Below are 19,879 nucleotides of genomic sequence, written 5' to 3'. Positions count from 1 at the left end.
AGACCCCATAGGGGATAATGAGAGCCCATAGGGGATAGTGAGATCCCACAGGGGACGGTGAGACCACACAGGGGACAGTGAGACCCCATAAGTGCCAATGGGACCCTAACCCTAACCCCCCCCCCAGCACTCACTTGAGGTTGGACAGCTCGAGGATCAGCCCCCCCAGCACCGCAGACGCATCCTCACGTGGTGCCACCTCATTCCTGGGGGTCAAAGGGGGTGAAAATAGCACCAATCCGGGGCTTTTTAAGCCCAAAATGAGCTCTGGGTTCTGGTGGGGGGAGGGGGGTCCAACCTGGGGATGCAGCTGGGTGAGGCCGGGTCCCCATCGGCGTCCACAGGGCACAGAGGGGCTGCAGGCTGGGAGGGGGTGGGGGGCTGGGGGGGAAATGGGGTGAAATGGGGGCAACTGGGGCAACAGGGGATGAACTGGGGGGAACTGGGATGAACTGGGGTGAATGAGGGTGAATGGGAGGGGATTGGGGGATATGAGAGTGACTTGGGGGGGGACTGGGGTGATGTGGGGTGAATTGGGGTGAACGGGGGAGAATTGGGGGGATTGGGGGGGTCTGAGAGTGACGGGGGGGAACTGGGATGAACTGGGGTGAATGGGGACAAATTGGGGGGGATTGGGGGAACTGAGGGTGACTTGGGGGGGGACTGGGGTGAACTGGGGTGAATTGGGGGGGATTGGGGGGATCTAAGAGTGACTTGGGGGGGAATTGGTGTGACTTGGGATGATTTGGGGGTGAATGGGGGGGAACTGGGGTGAACTGGGGCACCAAGGGCTGAACTGGGGGGAACTGGGATGAAATGGGGTGAACTGGGGGGATCTGAGGGTGACTTGGGGGGGAACTGAGATGATTTGGGGTGAATGGGGGCAAATTGAGGGGGACTGGGGGATATGAGAGTGACCTGAGGGGGGACTGGGATGAATTTGGGTGATTTGGGGGTGAATGGCGGAGAACTGCGGTTAACTGGGGTAAGTTGGAGTGATTTGGGGTGAACTGGGGTAAATTGGGGCAATCTAGAGTGGAATGGGGGGTAAACTGGGGTGAACTGGAGCTCTATGGGGTGAAGTGGGACAATGTGGGTTGCAGTGGAGTGCTATGGGGCTGTTCCCTATGGGTTCTCATAGTACTCTGGCATTACCTGCAGCAGCTCGGTGTCCCCCCCTGGCACCCCACTGTGCTCCGGTGCTGAGATGTGGGGCAGCCCCACAGTGCCAGCCCCATAGCGCTCCTCATGCTCTGCCCCACAAGTGGGCTCCACTTTGGCTGCCCACTCCCCCTCCAATGGCTCTTTGGTGGCCTCAATGCATTCTGAGCCCCCATCGGTGTCACTATGGGGCTGTGGGGTGCTATGGGGCTGTAGGTCCCCCATATCAGGGCTGTTCTGGTCCTCCTGCTGCTCGCAGCCATCCATCCCATCCTGGAACAAACCCCCCCATAACCTGTGTGCTCCCTGCCCCATAGCCATGGGGAGCTGTGGGGTGACGCTGGGGGGGCAGAGGCCCTGTCCTACCTGTGCCAATGGGGCCGCTGTGGGGCTGAGCTCCTCCATCACGCTGAGCTGTGGGGTGGCTGCTGCGCCTCTGTTATCAGAGCGGCTGGGAACCAAACAGACCCCAAACCCCATCAGCTGGGGGGCACCAGGACCCATTGCTGGCCCCAGGCCCCATTCCTACCCCCAAGCCCCATTTCTGCCCCCATTTCCACCTCCAGCCCCCCCTCTGCCTCCCACCCTCCCATTTCCCCCCATTACCTCTCTGTTCCATCTCCATGCACTGAGTCCATCCCTCCGCCATTGTCCAGAGCGTCGCCTCCAATCATGGCCCCCATACTGATGTCCTCCATATTGGTGTCCCCCCCATTTATGTCTCCCCCATTGCTGTCCCCCATATTGCTGTCTCCCCCCTTGGTGTCCCCCATATTAGTGTCCCCTCCACTTACATACCCCTCATTGCTGCCCCCTCTATTGGTGTCCCCCCCATTTCTGTCCCTCTCCTTGATGTCCCCTCCATTGATGTCCCCCTCATTGGTGTTCCCCATATTGCTGCCCCCTCCATTGGTTTCCTCTTCCTCGGTGCCCCCCATATTAGTATCCCCCCCCTTGGTGTCCCCTCTATTGATGTCCTCCCCCTTGGTATCCACTCCATTAGTGTCTGCCATATTGGTGTCCACCATACTGGTGTCCCCTCCCTTGCTGTCCCTCCCCTTGGTGTCCCTGTCCCCTCCATTTTTGTCCCCTCCATTGGTGTCCACCATATTGGTGTCCGCCATATTGGTGTCCCCCCCCTTGGTGTCCCCTCTACTGTTGTCCTCCCCATTGGTGCCCCATCCAATCATGTCCCCCCCCTTGCTGTCCGCCATATTGGTGTCCCCTCCATTGTTTCCCCCCTCATTGGTGTCCCCTCTATTAGTGTACCCTCCATTGATGTCCCCCCCCTTGCTCTCCCCCATATTAGTGTCCCCCCCATTAGTGTCCTCCATATTGCTGTCCACCATATTGCTGCCCACCATATTGCTGTCCCCCATATTGGTGTCCCCTCTATTAGTGTCCCCTCCATTTGTGTCCCCTCCATTGATGTCCCCCCCCTTGCTGTCCACCATATTGTTGTCCCCACTATAGTCGTCCCCCCCCTTGTTGTCTCCCCTCAGTCCTGCCCTGACTTTGACATTGGGGCCATCATGGTGGTCAACACCTGCAAGAGGAACAGCAGCTGCTTGGACGCCATTTTGTGGCCATTTTGAGGCCCTTTGGAAACCATTTTGTGACCATTTGGTGGCCATTTTGAGGCTGCTTGGAGGCCATTTGGTGGCCATTTTGAGACCGCTTGGAGGCCCATTGGAGGACATTTTGAGACCATTTTAAGGCCATTTTTTGGCCATTTTGAGGCCATTTTAAGTCATTACCTGTCACCTGGCTGCTCCTCCTTTTGCCCATGGCGCCGCTCACCTGAGGGGAACACACGCCCATTGAGCATTATTTCCTCACTATTTCCCCTCAAATCCCCCCTGACCACCCGGTCTCTCTCACTCCACGTCCCAGAATAACACCGTTATCCCGCTATAACGAGGCCCAATGGCGCCCATCCCGCCCCAAGGCCCTTCCCGGCCCCGCCGCCATTTTGCTTCACCTCAGCTCCCGCCCGACGCCTTCCCGCCTTTTTCACACCGCGCGCTCTGCGCCTGCGCCGCGCGGGGGACGCTGGGAGTTGCAGTCCCCGGAGAGACGTAACACGGCGCAGCGCGGGGGACACTGGGAGTTGCAGTTCGCGGCGCGCCGTAAAGCGCAGCGGGGTGCGGCGCTTTTGCGACAGCGTCGCCGTAAAGTGCGGAGGTGTTGGCAGCCCCGTAGGAGGAAGCGGTGAGTGGGGACGGACCGGGACCGGGGGGGTCCGATGGGGGGGGATCGAACGGCGGGGTCCAATAGGGGGGGGATAGACCGGGGGGGGTCCAATGGGGGGGATCTAATGGGGTGGGGGTCCGATGGGGGGGGGTTCAGTGGGGGAGGGGGGGGTACAACGGGGGGATCCAATGGAGGGCGGGGGGATTCAATGGGGGGGGGATACAATGGGGGGGATCTAATGTGGGGGGGGGTCCGATGGGGGGTGTACAACCGGGGGGGTCTGTGCTCTGTCACAGGCATACAAGCCTGTTGGAAGGAGTGCATTGAGGCTGCAGCGCCCAGATGATAAACCTGAGTTAGCTGTCACCAGCAACCAAGCTTACGGTTAATTTCTGAAACAAGATTAGTGATAGTATTTCCAGGCAGCTGGCACAGAAGCTTCTTGGATTACAGTGCTGACAACACACATTCACCAGAGCCAGCAATTACAAAAAAATTCCCCACTCCCACCAGACCTTGAAGGACAGAGACCAGTTTAGGTTTCTTCACTCTCACGAAGGGGAGTAAGTAAGAAGTTTCACTCAGTAATTCAACCTTACAGAGGCTACTTAGTAATTCTGTGAATTTAAGGAATTATAAAATGATGGATAAAAATCAGAAGTATTTTGTATTTAAATATATGTATACATTATACAGTTATTCTAATGCGACATCAAATGATTACCATTTTGCCCACAGATGTGAGAACTGTTAAGAGAAAATATACTTGCTTTTAACCACTGTAGATCACCCATGGCACATACCTAAAGACAACATAACAGCTGAAAGCAGTAAATGGGAGAAACACTATACAAAGTATACAGATTGGGCTGCACGTGTGTCAAGTGATTTATTAACACAACGAGGTTGGGGGGGAAGAAGAATTAAGTTTGATACCTGTTGTCTTCGTTTCTCCTCTTCAATAACAGCTTTGGCTTCTGCCTCTTTTATCTGTCCAGACATACAAAGTGATAAGTAACTGTTGTAAAAGCAGGTAAAACTATTATCTTACAGAGCCATAATTTATAGAACAGTTCTCAGAAAAGCGAGCAAAACCTTCACCAAGTGAGCTGTGAGCTTACTCAGATTCTAAAACATTCTGTGAAAAACCTCTATCAATTTATGTTTGAAAAACATGGAACATAAGAGACGCTACCATGTTATAAAACTAAACTTCTGACTAACTGGAAAATTCAAATGACAAATATAAAACCTGGGGAAAATATATATATTCATTAATACCAGGGAAAATTCCTTAATAAAGTCACTCTCTAAGCTTTCAGTAACTCAATCCTCAATTCAGCACACTGTACACTGATGGGTAAATCCTTATATATGTATGTAATTTACACTCACACACTTCATTCCAAGTAATTAAATATGCCCTGACTGCTAGAGCAAAAGGAAATCTCCACTTTTGTACCAAATGACATATTGGATAATGCATACTCATATTGTTCGACTGCTCTTGTCGTAATGGAAACTGTCAATGCAATTACATTTGCTTCACCATCAGAAAGTTTTATGAAAAATAAAACCTGGAACTACAACTGATCACTCTACAGAACTGTTACATAGCATTCAAGACAGCAAATTAAATGCCAGAAACTTAACCAGTTCATGCACCACTTCCTCATGTTTCCATAAAAGGCCTAGAAAAACAATGTGGATACTGTCTCTTTAGGTGAGATTATGCAGCAGTTTCTTTACTTCAAACAAAATTATTGGAGAGCATCCATGTTTACAATGGGCTGAAAAGCACATGCAGTTGCTGAAAGCTCTCTATAATTGTGGCAGTCACCTAATACTGTGTGACAGGAACACACAAGATAACACTTTGCTAACCTTCAAAGTAAAAGTAAGGCCTAAATGAAGTGCTTCTATAGCTCTCACTAGCAGTAATGATTTTATTATCATTGATTAGCACTTCTTGGCTGAAGAGGAAATCTCCAGTTCCAATGTACATTAAAAATAAAGAGGTAATAGAGCATTACCTTAACACAGTGTTTCATCAAGTGAGTTGACACTATCTACAAGTAGTGCAATTCTCAGCAATAAGCCAGATTCAATAGTCCAAAAATTAAATGTGCAATTAAACTGTACGCTGAGTTGCACTGCATTTCTTGCTATTACTGTCTTGAAAAAATAACGATCTGCCTGTTTTTTCCAACTTTTCTCAAGGCAATGAAGACAACATAACTAAAATGGATACACCACCTCAGACGCCTTCCGTTTCATTTCCTTGCATAACACATCACACTCCAGTGAAACTTGGCCTTCTTGTATCTTGCTGCACTGTACTTCCTGTTAAGTATAAATTGAATTGTTTGTAATTCATTTCCCTATATAAAAATTTAATTATAAAGTTCATTTTGTTGGGAAAATTGTAAAACAATTTTATTCGGTATATTTACAGAATGAAGCTAATAAATAAATATTATTTGAAACTGTAACTGTATTCAAGCATCCTTTTCTATTTTCCTTCTTTCTGATAAGCTAAACTGAAACAAGGATAAATCAAATGGTTCAGTTTAATTTTTCTTGTCTTTTTTTTTTTCACTTATTTATTTAAGACAAAGCAATATAACCTTGTGAACTGTTACAAAAGATACCATGCAAAGTAACTAATAAGTAACTCTTCTGAAACTTCGTATCAATTCTCTAAACTGGCTGAAACTACAGGGCAAGGTCTGGTCATGGGAAGATCTCCCCTACTTCCTTCTCCTTCCTCCCCCTTACATTGAAGGCCAAAACAAACAAACAAAGAAACAAACAACAACAACAGAAAAAAAAAAAAACCAAAAAAAAACCACCAACAAAACCAAAACAGAATACCAGCACAGAGAGAAAGTTATAATCTTATAATCTATACCACTAGCCTATGAAGAATTTTGTCAGGAAAGCACAGTAACATAGCCAGAAGCTATTCTGGTTTTCATGCTTTCTGACAATATGCAGAACAATTTTCATAGCATACAGCAAAATCCAAAAACTAACTTCTTCAGAGCAATTCCAGCATGCTGAGATAAACCACCTGCCTAGATGGTTAAGAATATGGTCCACTACAAGTTGTGGGTTACAAATTCAAGTGGTTTATACGACCTTGCATGTTTACATGCATAGCCTCATGATGCAACAGTTAACTTCAACACCAGAAAAGGAAGAAAAAATCCTCCTGTTTTGCACTCAAATTATGAGCTCCTACATTTGATATTAATTGTGATGGTTCAGATGAGGCATATTTACAGAGCAGCTTGGAATACGTGTCCTGTCAACTCCCAACTTCACCAGTAGTATACACAGACAGAAGACTGGTAGAGGAGAATTCAACTGCAAATATTAGGTACTCAATTCTGTTTCTCCTTATCTTCAAGATCGCAGGCTGCAGGCACAGAAGACTAAATATACAGGTACACTATCCAATCCAAGCTAAGAAAGAAGTACACTATCTGCTGTAAGTATGCAGCTCCAAGCAAATATGCATAAGGACCTTCTGGAATCAAAGATACCCTAATTACGATCTCAGACAAGGGCAGATGCATAAAGCAAACGTTAAGAGACATCATCTTTCACACTACAGAAACGAGTCATATTTCTGCAGTCAGATTAGCTGCAACTAATACACAGTCCAATTATCAATGGCTTATTGGTTCTACCATCATTTACCCTCTACACTGTAGCTCTCTGTACAAAAGAGAGCATGGATTTGGGGCTTGACCTGGAAACAGTGAGATGATATTTAAGGTGGGGATAGTGTTTTCTTCTCTTTCTGAAGGGAGACACCATTTCACTAGGAATCAGAAGGATCACTTTGTGGCTATTTAAATAAGTGGGCTGTCATCATATAAGAATTAATTTTTATTAATTATATAATTAACTCATAACAACCTTTCCACCTTATTAAAATCAAATTTACAAGATTGAGGGGGGGAAAAAAAGTAACCGTCATCATATTTAAGGACCATAAAACTTTCAGAATAGCAGATCTGGAATGTTCCATTTCAGGCCACTGTAAAAGTGAAAAGTGAGCATCCTAAACATTAATTTCATTGCTTCTTGCTACCACACTTCAGTTGGACATCCACATAATCACTGAAGACATCCCGGCACTCTGGGACAATAAAATCTGAACTGGTCTGAAATAGCTATACAGCGTCAGAACTCAGCAGAAGATGATGACACATTTCAGTTTTCCAAAAGCAGTATGAAAATTAGGGACAGCAACAACTAGATGTAAGAGAGCTATCATGGAAATACCCATCTTCCTTATTCAATTAAGTCTGGCATAAGAAACAAGACCTCAAAGATCATCAAGTCCAACTGTAAACCTATATCTTAAGGAACAAGAAGCAGAAGTATACACGCAACCAATGATATTATTGATTTTACTGAACACAGTAGAGTAAGAAAAACTGAAATTAGTAAGAGCACTTAGTCACAACAAAATAATTTATCCTCAGCAGAAGTCAACATTTCAACTTACAAATAAAGAAAAGCTAGTTATTTATAAGCAGAGACTGCTCAATTTGAAGCACGTACTCTGGGCATTACCATCCTTTCTCTTGAACATGCGCCCTGCAAGATCTGAGATTTCTGAAGACATTTCTTGGAGAAGCTAAGAACTCTGGGGAAACTGCATCTGTGTGGAAAGCTCAGAAGTTAACCGGGTCTTGAAAATAATTTAAGCATGCTTTGTTCAAGCCAGATAGTGAATTTTTCATTAAGTTAACACTTGTCAAGAGGTCACAGCAGCCTCTGGTTTTCCCCTCATCATACTTGATAGCTATAAGCTTTGTCCTTTATCTCTGCTGAAAGCTAAGGATGCTGATGCCTCTGTTTGCTTTAAGGGCCTCAGACAACCATCAATTAGGAATTCAAAACATCTGTGACTGTTCCAATCTATGTAATCATAAACTTCTCAGTTCCTAATGAGGAAAATGTGCTTTGACTTCTTAAATCACTCCAGATCATCTGATTATTTTCCTAATGGAACTACAAAAATTGAAGTGTGCTTGAAGAGAAAGGTATTGCAAATCTGGGAGCTAACATTTTCTACAATGAATTTTATGTTCCTTAGTGAATATTTTGATTGTTCCACCCAGACTTTCAGCTGCTGTTGCTGCTCTGCTCAAGTAACTGATTCTATTCCAGTCTTGACCAGAGACAATCCATGTACACAAGCCTAGGAACATACAAAGAAAATGTGTCACTCTCAGAACTGCAACTTCAAAACTTACCTTTTTCAGTCGCTTACAAGGACACTTGAGTTTAACCTTCTGGCTGCAGTTCAGAGGACAATCACCTGAATGGCAAATCTCTTCACACCGGTGACCACAAGGCAACTACAAGCAAAACAAGAAATACCCCACCAATGAATAACTGAAATTGCATGCAGTCTATGAACTAGTTTTATTTCAGACACAGCAGCTAAACAGAAAACTCATTCAGCTCATCAGGTTTGTCTTCCTACCTGCAAAACTGGAAAGAAAAAGGTCAACTTATTTCACTAGTTACTCAGAGTTTTTTGGTTCACATAGAATTATTTATCTTTTACTGGGAACGCTTGATCAAAAAACAATTTTTTCTTTCAAATGTTACAGGAACAGTCATCTCCACAATGATTCATATATCGACTGCCCTAACTACCTGTATGATGGAGGAATAAAAGTAGATGAAGTAAGAAGAAACTGAAAACTGAAATGAAGTGTGATGTGACCCAGCCTGACCCACAAATTGCTAACAAGAGGGTAGAATTAGAAGCAAAAATACCACAAAACTAGGTTTTATGTGCAAGAACCTTGCAAACTATGCAGGAGTCAAATACAGGCCACCAATATTCTTACACCTGAATTAATTTCACTAAATCCTAAATTTCTGCATTTGGTAAATTATCCTGTTTTTGACATCTGACAAATAGCATTTCCTTTTTTTAAACTATCAGTGAAAATTTTAACACTTATAATGAAACTATTATTATTCCTTACTGTATATTATTATTCATTACTGGGATAATTTAAATATGCTGCTGCCTTTTAGGGATGTAACAGTGTTCCCAGAACGACATTAGAGATTAAAAAAATAATTCACAAGAATAAAAACAAGTTTTCTTCCACAGCGTGTTGGGAGCTCAACTGACCTTGCTCAGGTCCCAAACAAAATCTTCATAACGATGATTTTTCATTTCCAATTACATAAATCAATACTGTCCAATACTGTTTATAAACAAAGGCAATAACTCATGTAAGATACCCAACTGATTCATTTATAAAGGTAGGTTTAAACAATATCACTCCCTGTACAGAAAGAGTTGGGGGAAAACACACTGGACAAATGACCACAGAGGCTCTTCCAGGATCCCACCTTAAGAGGCAAGAGCTTTTCCATTCATTTACATTTATTTTATCCAGCCATTAGTTCTTATCCACAGACTGAAAAACTTCTCTACTGTCCTTTCATAACAGGCTCTTTATTCCCATAATATTCCCTTCATTGAATTCCAAGCAGCTTCAATCAATGTTTCTTGAATACAGTAGCCAGAACTGCAAGTAATATTCCAGCTGGAAGAACATTGTACAATGCCTTAATTGCAGCTTATTCTCCACAGAATATCTTTCCCTATACATCTTCCACTCTCCTGTTCACTTCTCTCCAGTTATCCATGCTGCAACAGTAAGGATTTCTACTGTCTCCCAGGAGGGTTGTTATTGGCCTTGACATGCCCAGTCTCACTGGTTTTTCTGTATCTGTACCATGTCCCAAACGCATGTGTTCTGCTGCACATGCATTTCCTCAGTTGTCACCTACTGACAACACACCACAAATTCTCATAAGAAAATCCCAATGAGTTTTTGGTGCCAAGGTCATTACTGCAAACAGTGCAAGACTAGCCCTCAATTTGAGCCCTTGGAAAATCCCCTTATTGCCAACATTTCTCGTTCCAATCACTCCTGCAGGAATTTTTGTTGTTGCTTATGGCTTTTGAGGTGGTTGCCCTAAATAAAAAAAAGAACCACAAGCAGTTGTTTCCTTCAGTAAACACCAACTCTCGCAACGATCATCTCTTTTACATGAATTAGCTGTTTACTGTCTGGCACAGCCTCAAGAGCACAAGTGAAGTATGACGTATGGGACTAGATCTCTTCTCTTTGTCTGGAGGAAAAAAGGAATTGGTCGTTCTATCAAAGAAGGAATTCAGTTTTGTCTGGCACAACTGATCACCTGCAAATCTACTTGAACTCTGCCTCATTGTTAAAAGATGGGTTAGATGCTCATGATTAAGCCTTGCACATGCTGAAGTCAGGCATGCTTCCATTAATAATGTCAAAGCCTGAACAGTTACATACCACCAGAGCACAGCACAGGAATATACTTAATGCAATACCAAAAATCGTATTTGCTTATTGAGTTCATACACAGCTCACATTCAGTGGGATGCAGGACAAGAATGAAGCTGACAGTTTCAGCTGCTTCTCAACCCCTCCAGTGCAAACACAACATAAACTCATGGGAAGCAGTTCTATGAGTGGCAAAACAACAGCCCCAAGAGCTAAGATAACAGAAGCAATCCAACCAGTTCTGCCAGATAAGTGCTGTAGTGGGAAGGGAGGTGGTTTTGTCCATTTATTTTTTGCAAATGTTGAGGTGCTAAAATATAATGTGTTTATCCCCTTAGATCTTTTTCACTGTAAATATTCTGTTGTTAATAGCTAGTAAACTAAAGGCTGAAAAGAACAGGCTTTATATTTGTCATAGCAAGCCCATTAAAAGAAAGCAGTATAACCCACAACTCTGAAAACAATCAAACAGAAATCTTCATGAGCATTTTCCACTTTGGGAATGCATTTAAATCCTAACATTATGCCTGGTGATGACAAAAACCGTCAACATTTATGGATGCTTAACTAATCTTCACCAGCAGGTAATAAGCTATCTGTTAATGCACACATGAGAATAACCCCACACTTGAGCAGCTGTCTCAAAGTTACAAACAAAAGCCAAGCTTATCACTTCCAACCCATGGGGCAGACTCACCAGTTTTAAAGTGTAGCTCTGCTCTCAGAGCTCTGTGAAAACCTCTACTGCTGAAGCTAGACACTGAGAAGGATACATGCTTATGATAGAAGCAAAGCTTTCATTGCACAGTAATAAAATGTAATGGAATACTGGCGGGGAGGTTCAACCTCTACTGCCATCCCACTAACATCTGCCTCTGATGTCATGGGCTGACATAATAAAATAGGAGGCATTACTTTCAGAGCAGCCCTCATAGATGCATCACAATGGGGTCCCATGTTTTACAATAAGATAATAGCAGAATGCACAGTAAAAGCACAAAGTACTGTTATTTTGTTGAAAAAATAATAATTACACGGAGCAAAGAAAAACATGTTAAACAGACCCACAACTACTGGTAATGGACATGTAAGCAATGGAAACAGATATGACTGTTAAAACTTTCGTTTAAGATCTGTCCCAAAACATCTGCTAACGTGATCATAAGAATTTAATCACCCCTGATTAAAAAAAGTTACATTTCCTTCAACAGGATATTTAGCTATTGCTACCAAACAAAGCAAAGAACTTTTTAATTAAAGCTTCACATCCAACAGCTGTAGCAGTATCAAAGACTTTGCTTCTCCCTTTAAGCAGATAGGAAATACGAGCTGTACCGCACAACATTTGAAGTCTTTCTTAATAGCTCAATACTACCACATGCAAAACAAAAGCATGAAACCTGGCAGGACTTTTCAATTCCTGCTGTATTTTTCCCAAGGCACCAGACAATACAGCTGATTTTCATAATCATTGGAAGAAGCACAACACCTGCAATTCAAGTACAATGCTTTCCACCATTTCCATTAATCAAAAAGACAAACATCTCAAAGCTTCAGGAGAATACTGTATTCCATTGAACCTAAACTGCACTATGCCGAACATGGTGGAGTTACAGAATACCCTGATTTTTAATAAACATTAGTTTTCCTGAGCTCTTCTGGTAAACCAAGCTCAGATTCTGACGCTGAAAAGGAAATTCTCATAAAAACTAACCTGGTATTTACTTTTGGGCTGCTAAGATAACACAAAAACATTTCAGATTTGGTGTTGAGGAGACAATTCTATTTAGGCATGAAGAAATTAAGAAGAACAGAGAGTACTTCTGAGGTTATCAGAACAGGACTAGGGAAAGCAGGAGGAACAGAAAAACAAGGACAGGAACTACATGAAGCAGGACTGTGCTAACACATTTCAAGAAAATTACTAAGACAGAACTAGAAACACAGGAAGAGAAGAGAATGTATTTTTATGTAACTGATTACACTACAAAGTTTTGCATGTAGATGAAACAAGATAAATCCATATCTACAGGAATGAGAAGAGTTAACCAAAAGCCTTATCCAACTAAAACAGACCCTGCTGTCCTGAGTCTTCTGTTCACATCCCACTGAATTCAATTCTAAAAAGGCCCTGCTCTACAAACGATGCAATTCTGAATTGCAGACTTGAATTCAGTAGTACTACTGGATGGATTTTAAACCTCAGACTGAGTCTTGGGAATACATCCAGAAAAATCTCAACAGTTAACATTAATCAAAATCAAAGAAGAGATATGGAAAAAATCTTTGAAGAGAACCTGAAGTACAGGAACACACAGTTCATGTTAAGAGATTAGAAGTACTCCTGAAAATAAAGAGGAGGAAGCGTTGCAGCAAATAAAACCAAAGGAACAGAGAAGGAAATGGAAGGACAAAAGTTAAGAGGTAAACAGTGAAATAAATCCCCTGCCGGGAAGAGAACTTTCAGACATCCAGGTGAGAAGATTGTGACAGATGGATTCATTTACTCAAGTAAGACAAATAAAGAGGATGTGCAAAACGAAGACATCACAAAGACAAGGGCAGAAAGCAGAAGATGCAAGTAGACACACAGCAAAGAGTCCAGAATTTCTATTGGGGTTTCATGGATTTGTTAACATAACCTTGTCTGAAAAACAGAGACTCTTGGGAAGCAGGCAGGAATACTATCAGTTTTGCAAGTTACTCAAAACCAGGAAAGTCTATCTAGTAAAAGACTGGACACTTCTGAAACCAGAAAATAATGCAACACAGGTTTTGAATCTATGTCTATTCAGTTGAGGCAGAATTCAGGCAAGGTGAGACAACAGATCTCAGACTAGAGGACTCCACAGGCAAAGCAGCACAACGGAACAGAAAGCAAACAGTGCAGAAGGACAAGCTGAATCAAATTACTTCTGAGTGCCAACTACATACTACTGGAGACAAAGTACAAGGCCAAAACAGAGTAAAAAACCAATAAACAATTTCAGGATTAAGTATTCTCAACCCTTTGAAATTATGCACAAGCCTTTTCTTTACAGCTGGGAAGCAGAATTTCTGAGAAATTCTGAAGTGTTTAACAGTGGAAACACTTTCCAAAATATTCCTGACTATTCACGTTTTTCCTCTTTGTAAATTTCCTAATTCTACAGTAAGGAAACAGAGTGAAGAAAGGGCTGTCACCCCTGCCACAACTAATGACAACTAAAGAACAAAGGCACAATAGTAAGTAATACATAGATTTCTGAAAACACACAAACAGCACAGAATAACAGCACTGGGAGGGACTAGGAACAAGTCATTTTGCCCATCCCTCATGTCTTACAGCAATAAAATCCATAACTAGACTAACCCCAATATATGTCTAAGCTGTTACTGATGAAAATTCTGTAGCTTTTCCAACCTATTCTTCCCAAGCTCTACAAGCTTTACTACTCAAAGGCAGTAACTAACACGAATCTTCCTAACTGATACAACCATTAGTTCATAGCCTGTTTGCCATATAACAAGTTTACTATTCTTCTTTACAGCAACCCTTCATATAGTCACATACAACAAAGCAATTAACTCCTTTGTCTTAAGCTTCAAGCTACTCAATATGTTTCACTAGCACAGTCAGTCATTAAGAATTCATTTTACTTAGGTCCCGTGCAGTTTTTTTTGTTTCTCTTTTCTTGTTTCCTAAAACTGTTGTGCAGACAGTGATCACTGACCCTGCGCAAGAAAAATCACAAATACACTCCTCTGTATTTGTCCCAACCAAAGAGTATCCTGTTGAGAAAGTCTGTTCAAGATCAGTTTTCAATCTATTTTTCAGATCAAAGGACATACTCTTCCTCATTCAACCTCAGCAGCTTCAAGCTTCAGCTTTCAAGCCATGAATGAAGTATTCACTGATACTGTCCTGGAGTCCTTAACCCTCATAGAATAAAAAAATCATTACGGTTGGAAATACCTCTAAGAACAAGTCCAACCATCAACCTATCACCACCACATTTGCAGCGTTTGAGGCACGGACTCAGATGTGAACGATCCAAATCGTTTATTACAAGTTCTCACATCCCTTATAGACCTTCACAAGTTGTTATTTTCTAACTTTCCCGTCCGCCCTTACAACTTTCCCAAACACCTTTACATGTCAACAAAGCATTCTACAGAACCCTTTTCAACTGTCCATGCAGGCACGTATCCAATCAGAGCTCTGAGACCCTTCTTCTCCTTGCAGAGGTGTCCTTGGTTCTCATGCTGTTTATCTTGCTCCACAGCTGCTGCTCTGAACAGCTTTTCTTGTATTCCCACAAGTACCAGCGCAGCCACCGCCCTCAGGCACCCTGGCCATCCCTTACTCACTTCCTTGGCAATTTGCAGCTCAGGGGTTTGGCAGATGACTTTTTTCCTGGCAGTCCTTAAGGTTCAAAGTCCAGCTGTAATCTCATATCCCAAATATGTCACTTGCTGTTGAGTTATTTGTGCTTTCTGTAAACCAAGAAACTCAGCAAACTCTCAGTCTATTGTACACAGTCCTTTTGTTGCTGTGGCAGCCACGTGCTGCAGTAAAGTTCCACCCTAGGATGGAGGATCCCAGATCTCAGGCTCATGAGTTGACCATCATTCAGCTGTTCTCACAACCCTGGGTAACACTGTCCAGGTTAACTGAGACTCTTCCCCCCATATCAGGGCTTTCCTATTCAAAGACAAATAACCTTAGGCTTCCTTTGGCCAAACCAGGCAGAAGAGACATCCCTCAAATCCAGAAGGTAAACTCCATCTTTTCGTTCCCTAACTTGGTTAATAAAGTGCACGGATTTGCCACCACTGAGTGTATCCATTCAACTATTCTAGTACTTGCCCTCAAGTCTTGTACCAAACTACAGCACTTGCTATCAAAATTGGAATCCAAACTCCAAAAAGTTACCTATTATTTCTTTTATCCTCCTACAGTCCCATAGCCTCAAAGGGCACCGCTTTACCCTGACTAGGCAAGCTCTTGCTTTTAATTTCTATTTAGGGCTTCATTTTTGGCCCTGATGCCCACACCACTAAGTGTATCATATTTGAGATTGCTGTAACTCCTGGGGGTACAACATTGTTTTGCCCAGTTTGTGTTAAAGCCAGAGTTACAGTTTTTAATCAGTCAATATCGTTGCACTCTTAGCTCCAGTTTTATTCAATTTCTTGCCAGAGTAACCTGGCAGGTACAAGAATTTCTGTATTCCTGCTTGTTTTCTTAGCTTATGTTTAATTAATCCAAAAAAAGGAAACCTTTTCCCATTGGGCAGTAGCATCTACTACTGTTACAAAACCATCTATGGGTAGTAAGAAGCACCCATATCCACCAGAAAACGAACCTCAATATCCTGCTTTCCTAAATGCAATTTCCCACTGCAGTTTGCACACTGCTTTCCTTCCAGTGAGGTGACCCCCAGGTACATTGCCCAGTGCAACTCAAGGGTAGGTATGGCCAGCCATACGGACCACAAACCCACACAGAACCGCAAGGTATCGCTGCACAGAAGACTTATTAGGACCCTTAGACAAGGATCTGGGGAAAGTCGTATTCTTACAGCAGCTTCTGGGTAAAGCTCCTACCCACAGCTCGGTTCCATTGCAAGAGTTCTGTTCAACACACAATGTCCTCTGGTGCTGTACCGGAGATTGCCTTCTTGCTGGGACATACTCGTGGGGGAGAGCAGTAACAGGAACGCCAGGACAGCAAGGGAGGGATGCCTGATGACAAAGGTGTGCGAATGTCCCCACCGAAGGAAGCAAAGAGAGCCGACAGAAAGCGATGCTTCATTAGCGTAACAAAACACAGCCCCCATTCCTCCCTCCCTCCCTCCTCCCCCGCACCCCTTCCCATCGCCATCCCCCGGGGGCAGATGTGCCATGAAAACGAGCTCTGGGCGTGATCGTTGTGGGAATTCCTGCCTTCCTGAGCCTGTGCGGAAGAGGCGAGAGCCTGGCTGGAAGCCATCCGGGCAGCACCGCGGTGGCAGGAGGTGCACCAAGGCCGTCCTGCGGCCAGCTCCGGGCTCAGGGCACTCGGCGTCCTCTGCTCTACGCGACTCCGAGGAGCCCGGCTACCTGCACCAGAGCTGGGAGCAGCCTGCTCCGCACCCAAGGTAGGTGCCCTTCGTGGCTCGTGCAGAGGAGCGCACGCTTCCTGCCCCCTGCCAGCAGCACCGGGAGAGGAGCGGGGAGCGGCCCCGGACGGGGCGGAACCCGCACTGCCGTACCCCAGGCGGGACCCTGGTCCCGGCTCCAGCTCCCGCTCAGCGCAGCAGGTTTGCTGGCCCAGACGGGCTGCAACCAGGGCGGCAGTTCATGCAGCCCGGGCTGGGCTCCGAGGGGCACGGGAACGGGCTGGGAGCTGGGACAGTGAGGAAGGGAGCAGAGGAGGTCAGCGTGCTCTGCTGCCCGGTTGGATCTCTGTAACACAGCGCAGCTGGGGCTGCAGTTCTTCCTCTGGGCCACGGGAGACACGAGACGGCCTCGCTCTGCAGCTGTGCACGCGTGGATTGACGGAAGCTTTAAACCCCCCGATGCCTCCTTTGGAGTGTCTTAATGTGAAGCCTCCAAGTGGAAATTTGCACTCGCCCTGCTCCTCCTCCCCGGCAGCCCCCAGCTTCTCTTTGGGGACCCTGCGACCCTTGAAATGGCGTTACCTTTTGTTTGCTGAGCGCTTGCCTGATGGCTCAGCTGGGGTTGTGCAAAGCCCTGGCAAGGCTTTTGTTCAGGCTGTCCCGGCAGCTGCAGATGCCTTGAGCACACAGCTGCGGGCCCTGAGCACGTTCAGCATCTGCAGCAGCTCCGGCACTGGGCTCTGGAACAGACGATGAGAAGCTGGCAGCCTGTGGGCTGACTGGAGCACGCGTTGAGAACACGGCTGAGCAGCAGCAGGTCAGTAAAGCACAGCCCAGGTGCCTTCTGCAAAGGGCACGCGCTGCTGAGAGCGTCCCCTGGCAGTGAGCGCAGTCTGCGTGCTCGGCTGAAGAGGGAGGGAGGAATGAATTTATTGATATCATGCAGGTGTCCTGGAGTGCTCTAACAACTGCTTAACAAGGCTGTTGTAACCACGTGGTTGTTTATTGCCTTAATTGTTCTGTTTAGCACTGCTGCTATTCGATAAGTTGCCTTCACGGTTCAGTTAAAATTCCCAGCACAGCATCGGCTGGTGGTGGCTGTGACCGTCACAGGCTGGTTTGGCTGCAGTGCTGTCAGATACTCTCTCTTCTCAGGAGATGGAAAAATAATCTCCATGTGGTTGGATGTTTTGTTGATTTATTGTTGTGTTTAAGTAAGCCATCCTATTTATTTGAGAAGTGTGAACCATCCAGTTGACTCCTCACCGTTTTGCACTTCCTTACCCGAGGAATGTGAGCCATCACCACTTTTAGGTAACATCAGCAGTAGGTGGTTTTGAGAACTACATCAGTCACCTTTACAGAGTACTTTTCCCAACCCTTTTCTGAGGGCTTGCTTGATTTCAGCAAGCCCAGGGCTACTTCCACTCCTGAGAGGATGTACGGACATCTGCCAGAGGATTTAATCCATTTGCCACCCTGGGCAGCCTGTTCCAGTGCTCCGTCACCCTCACTCCCCCCCACCTGCAAGTGCAGCAGTACTGAAGGCTGAGGGCTCTTTTCGTAGGCAGGCGGGCAAAGGCAACTGAAATGCAAGTTTGCTGTCCCTCTTTGTTCTCGCATCAGTAGGCCCTGGATATCTTCCCAGCACCTCTCTTAATCAGCCTGGAAATGTTTGCTAGCAGGAAGTAACCCCATCACATTGCCTTAGACTAATGATGCCTTTTTCCCCACTCACTGCAGGCAGCCTCTGTGAGAGCAGTGGAGCAGCAGCTGTCTGTGCTATGGCTGTTGAACTGCATTTCTCACCACCTGAGATCCCTGAGCCCACAATATTGGAGAACATGCTGCGCTACGGACTCTTGTTTGGAGACCTTTTCCAGCTCCTGTGTGTGCTGGCCATCATCCTGCCAGTTTCCAAGTCCCCAAAGGCAGTAAGTAGCGCTGTGTGAGATTGATAGGAATGCTCAGGCAGTCGGCTGGGAGGGAACTGTCTGTAGCTGTTGCCTACGGCAGTGTGCCCCGGCACTGCTGAGAGTGCCGCACTTGGTTCTGTCCTTCCTTCCGCACGCCAGCAGCCTTGAGCTGCCAGCTCATCCTATCCTGCAGCTGCTGCTGCGCCCTATGAGCTGCCAGGCAGAGGGTCCACCCTCCCAGCACGGACCGCCTTGCTAGAGAGGACTTTAGGCTCTGGTTTGCATGGGATTTTTGGGAACTAGACAGAGGTGGAGTTTCTAATGTGCCTTGAGGTCAGGAAGGCGGTTTCCAGTGCTGGCCCCCAAAGCTGCTCGGTCAGGTGACTTTTTCTCCCAAAGCAGCTGTCAGCCAGTTGTAAGAAAGCTCCCTGACTGTTTCCCAATTGCTTCTTGCAGGACTCGGAGGGTTTTGAGTCTCAGACTTGGGAGACAGTGAAGAAACCCAAGGCAAGTGCTGCTCAGCTGAGCAAGAAAGCCAAGAAGGAAAGCAAAAAGAAACGATAAGGGCTTGAGCAGGAAGGCACAAAGGACAGCAGAATCGCCTGGATTGCATCCTCAGAGGTGCACCAAAGGACACACACTGCGTGGTCTGGTTTTCAGGCCTGGCCATGCTTTCCCTTTCGTGGACTGCGGAGAGGAACTAAGGAAGTTTTAGTCATTACCAGTATCCCTCCTATTTGATTTCATATTGAAATGTATTTTGGATGCATTTAGCTTCTCTTTGTTGCAAATAAAAGCGAAACAAACATTTGAATAGTGGTGCTGCCTCTTTCAATAGCTGCTCAAAACATGCCTGGCTCGGGCTGGTAATCGCAGGGTCATGAACTGGTTGGCTTCACATCCCTCCTGGAAATGGAGCTGCTTGTCCCATGTTTCCGTTTTGGTGTTCCCAACTGGTGGCCTTTCAGCCCATCTGGAACTGCTGGCGACGGACTGTGAGCATCCCCTGCTCTGTGAGGGCTGAGAGAAACAAAAGCAGCGTGGAAGGAAGAAAGGTGTCCCTGCGCCTTGAGTTTGTCTCAAGCCCTTTGGCTTTTTCTGGGTTCTGATGCACTGTCTGTTGCTGTTTGTACTGGGAAGCCCAGCTGCATGT

General features: G+C 45.4%; 2 protein-coding genes and 1 long non-coding RNA gene across 9 annotated transcripts in view; 2 read left to right on the top strand and 1 right to left on the bottom strand.

The window, feature by feature from the left end:
• The window catches only part of LOC146757001 (uncharacterized), a 5,435-nt gene extending 2,059 nt beyond the window's left edge, over window positions 1-3,376 (bottom strand). Inside the window, exons 1-6 of one of the 4 annotated variants that reach the window (XM_085523352.1) lie at window positions 3,143-3,376; window positions 2,919-2,961; window positions 1,528-1,612; window positions 1,156-1,434; window positions 299-381; window positions 135-206 (exon numbers count right to left, since the gene is read on the bottom strand). In XM_085523352.1, the coding sequence (XP_085379478.1) occupies window positions 135-206; window positions 299-381; window positions 1,156-1,434; window positions 1,528-1,566 (473 nt within the window). In that variant the 5' untranslated portion in view covers window positions 1,567-1,612; window positions 2,919-2,961; window positions 3,143-3,376. The other 3 variants (XM_085523350.1, XM_085523349.1, XM_085523351.1) reach the window with 3 other exon arrangements.
• Window positions 3,377-3,611: 235 nt separating this feature from the next.
• On the top strand, window positions 3,612-5,846 carry LOC146757000 (uncharacterized). Its single transcript, XR_014937000.1, has 2 exons — window positions 3,612-3,917; window positions 5,575-5,846. It is a non-coding gene; the product is annotated as an uncharacterized LOC146757000 (long non-coding RNA).
• Window positions 5,847-16,669: 10,823 nt separating this feature from the next.
• LOC146756999 (protein MANBAL-like) lies at window positions 16,670-19,540 on the top strand. Of its 4 annotated transcripts, none has more exons than XM_085523413.1 (3): window positions 16,670-16,849; window positions 18,554-18,744; window positions 19,183-19,540. In XM_085523413.1, the coding sequence occupies exons 2-3, from the start codon at window positions 18,595-18,597 to the stop codon at window positions 19,288-19,290; spliced, it is 258 nt and encodes an 85-aa protein (XP_085379539.1). In that variant the 5' UTR covers window positions 16,670-16,849; window positions 18,554-18,594; the 3' UTR covers window positions 19,291-19,540. The 4 variants fall into 4 exon arrangements, with proteins under 4 accessions (XP_085379539.1, XP_085379538.1, XP_085379537.1 ...); XM_085523412.1 differs by having other exon boundaries at window positions 16,670-17,627; XM_085523411.1 differs by lacking the exon at window positions 16,670-16,849 and adding an exon at window positions 17,046-18,124 and having other exon boundaries at window positions 18,218-18,744.
• Window positions 19,541-19,879: the final 339 nt, after the last annotated feature.

This window comes from Coturnix japonica, chromosome 24, assembly GCF_054131305.1.
Source record: "Coturnix japonica strain WE chromosome 24, WE-NBRP24, whole genome shotgun sequence".
Lineage (NCBI taxonomy): Eukaryota > Metazoa > Chordata > Aves > Galliformes > Phasianidae > Coturnix > Coturnix japonica.
This window is presented reverse-complemented; position numbering and strand designations above follow the sequence as displayed.

Bases quoted from the DNA above. Each gene is read 5' to 3' on its own strand.
- LOC146756999 (XM_085523411.1), top strand. From the start codon at position 18,526: ATGATGCCTTTTTCCCCACTCACTGCAGGCAGCCTCTGTGAGAGCAGT. The intron at 18,745-19,182 runs GTAAGTAGCGCT...TGCTTCTTGCAG, and splicing joins TTTCCAAGTCCCCAAAGGCA to GACTCGGAGGGTTTTGAGTC.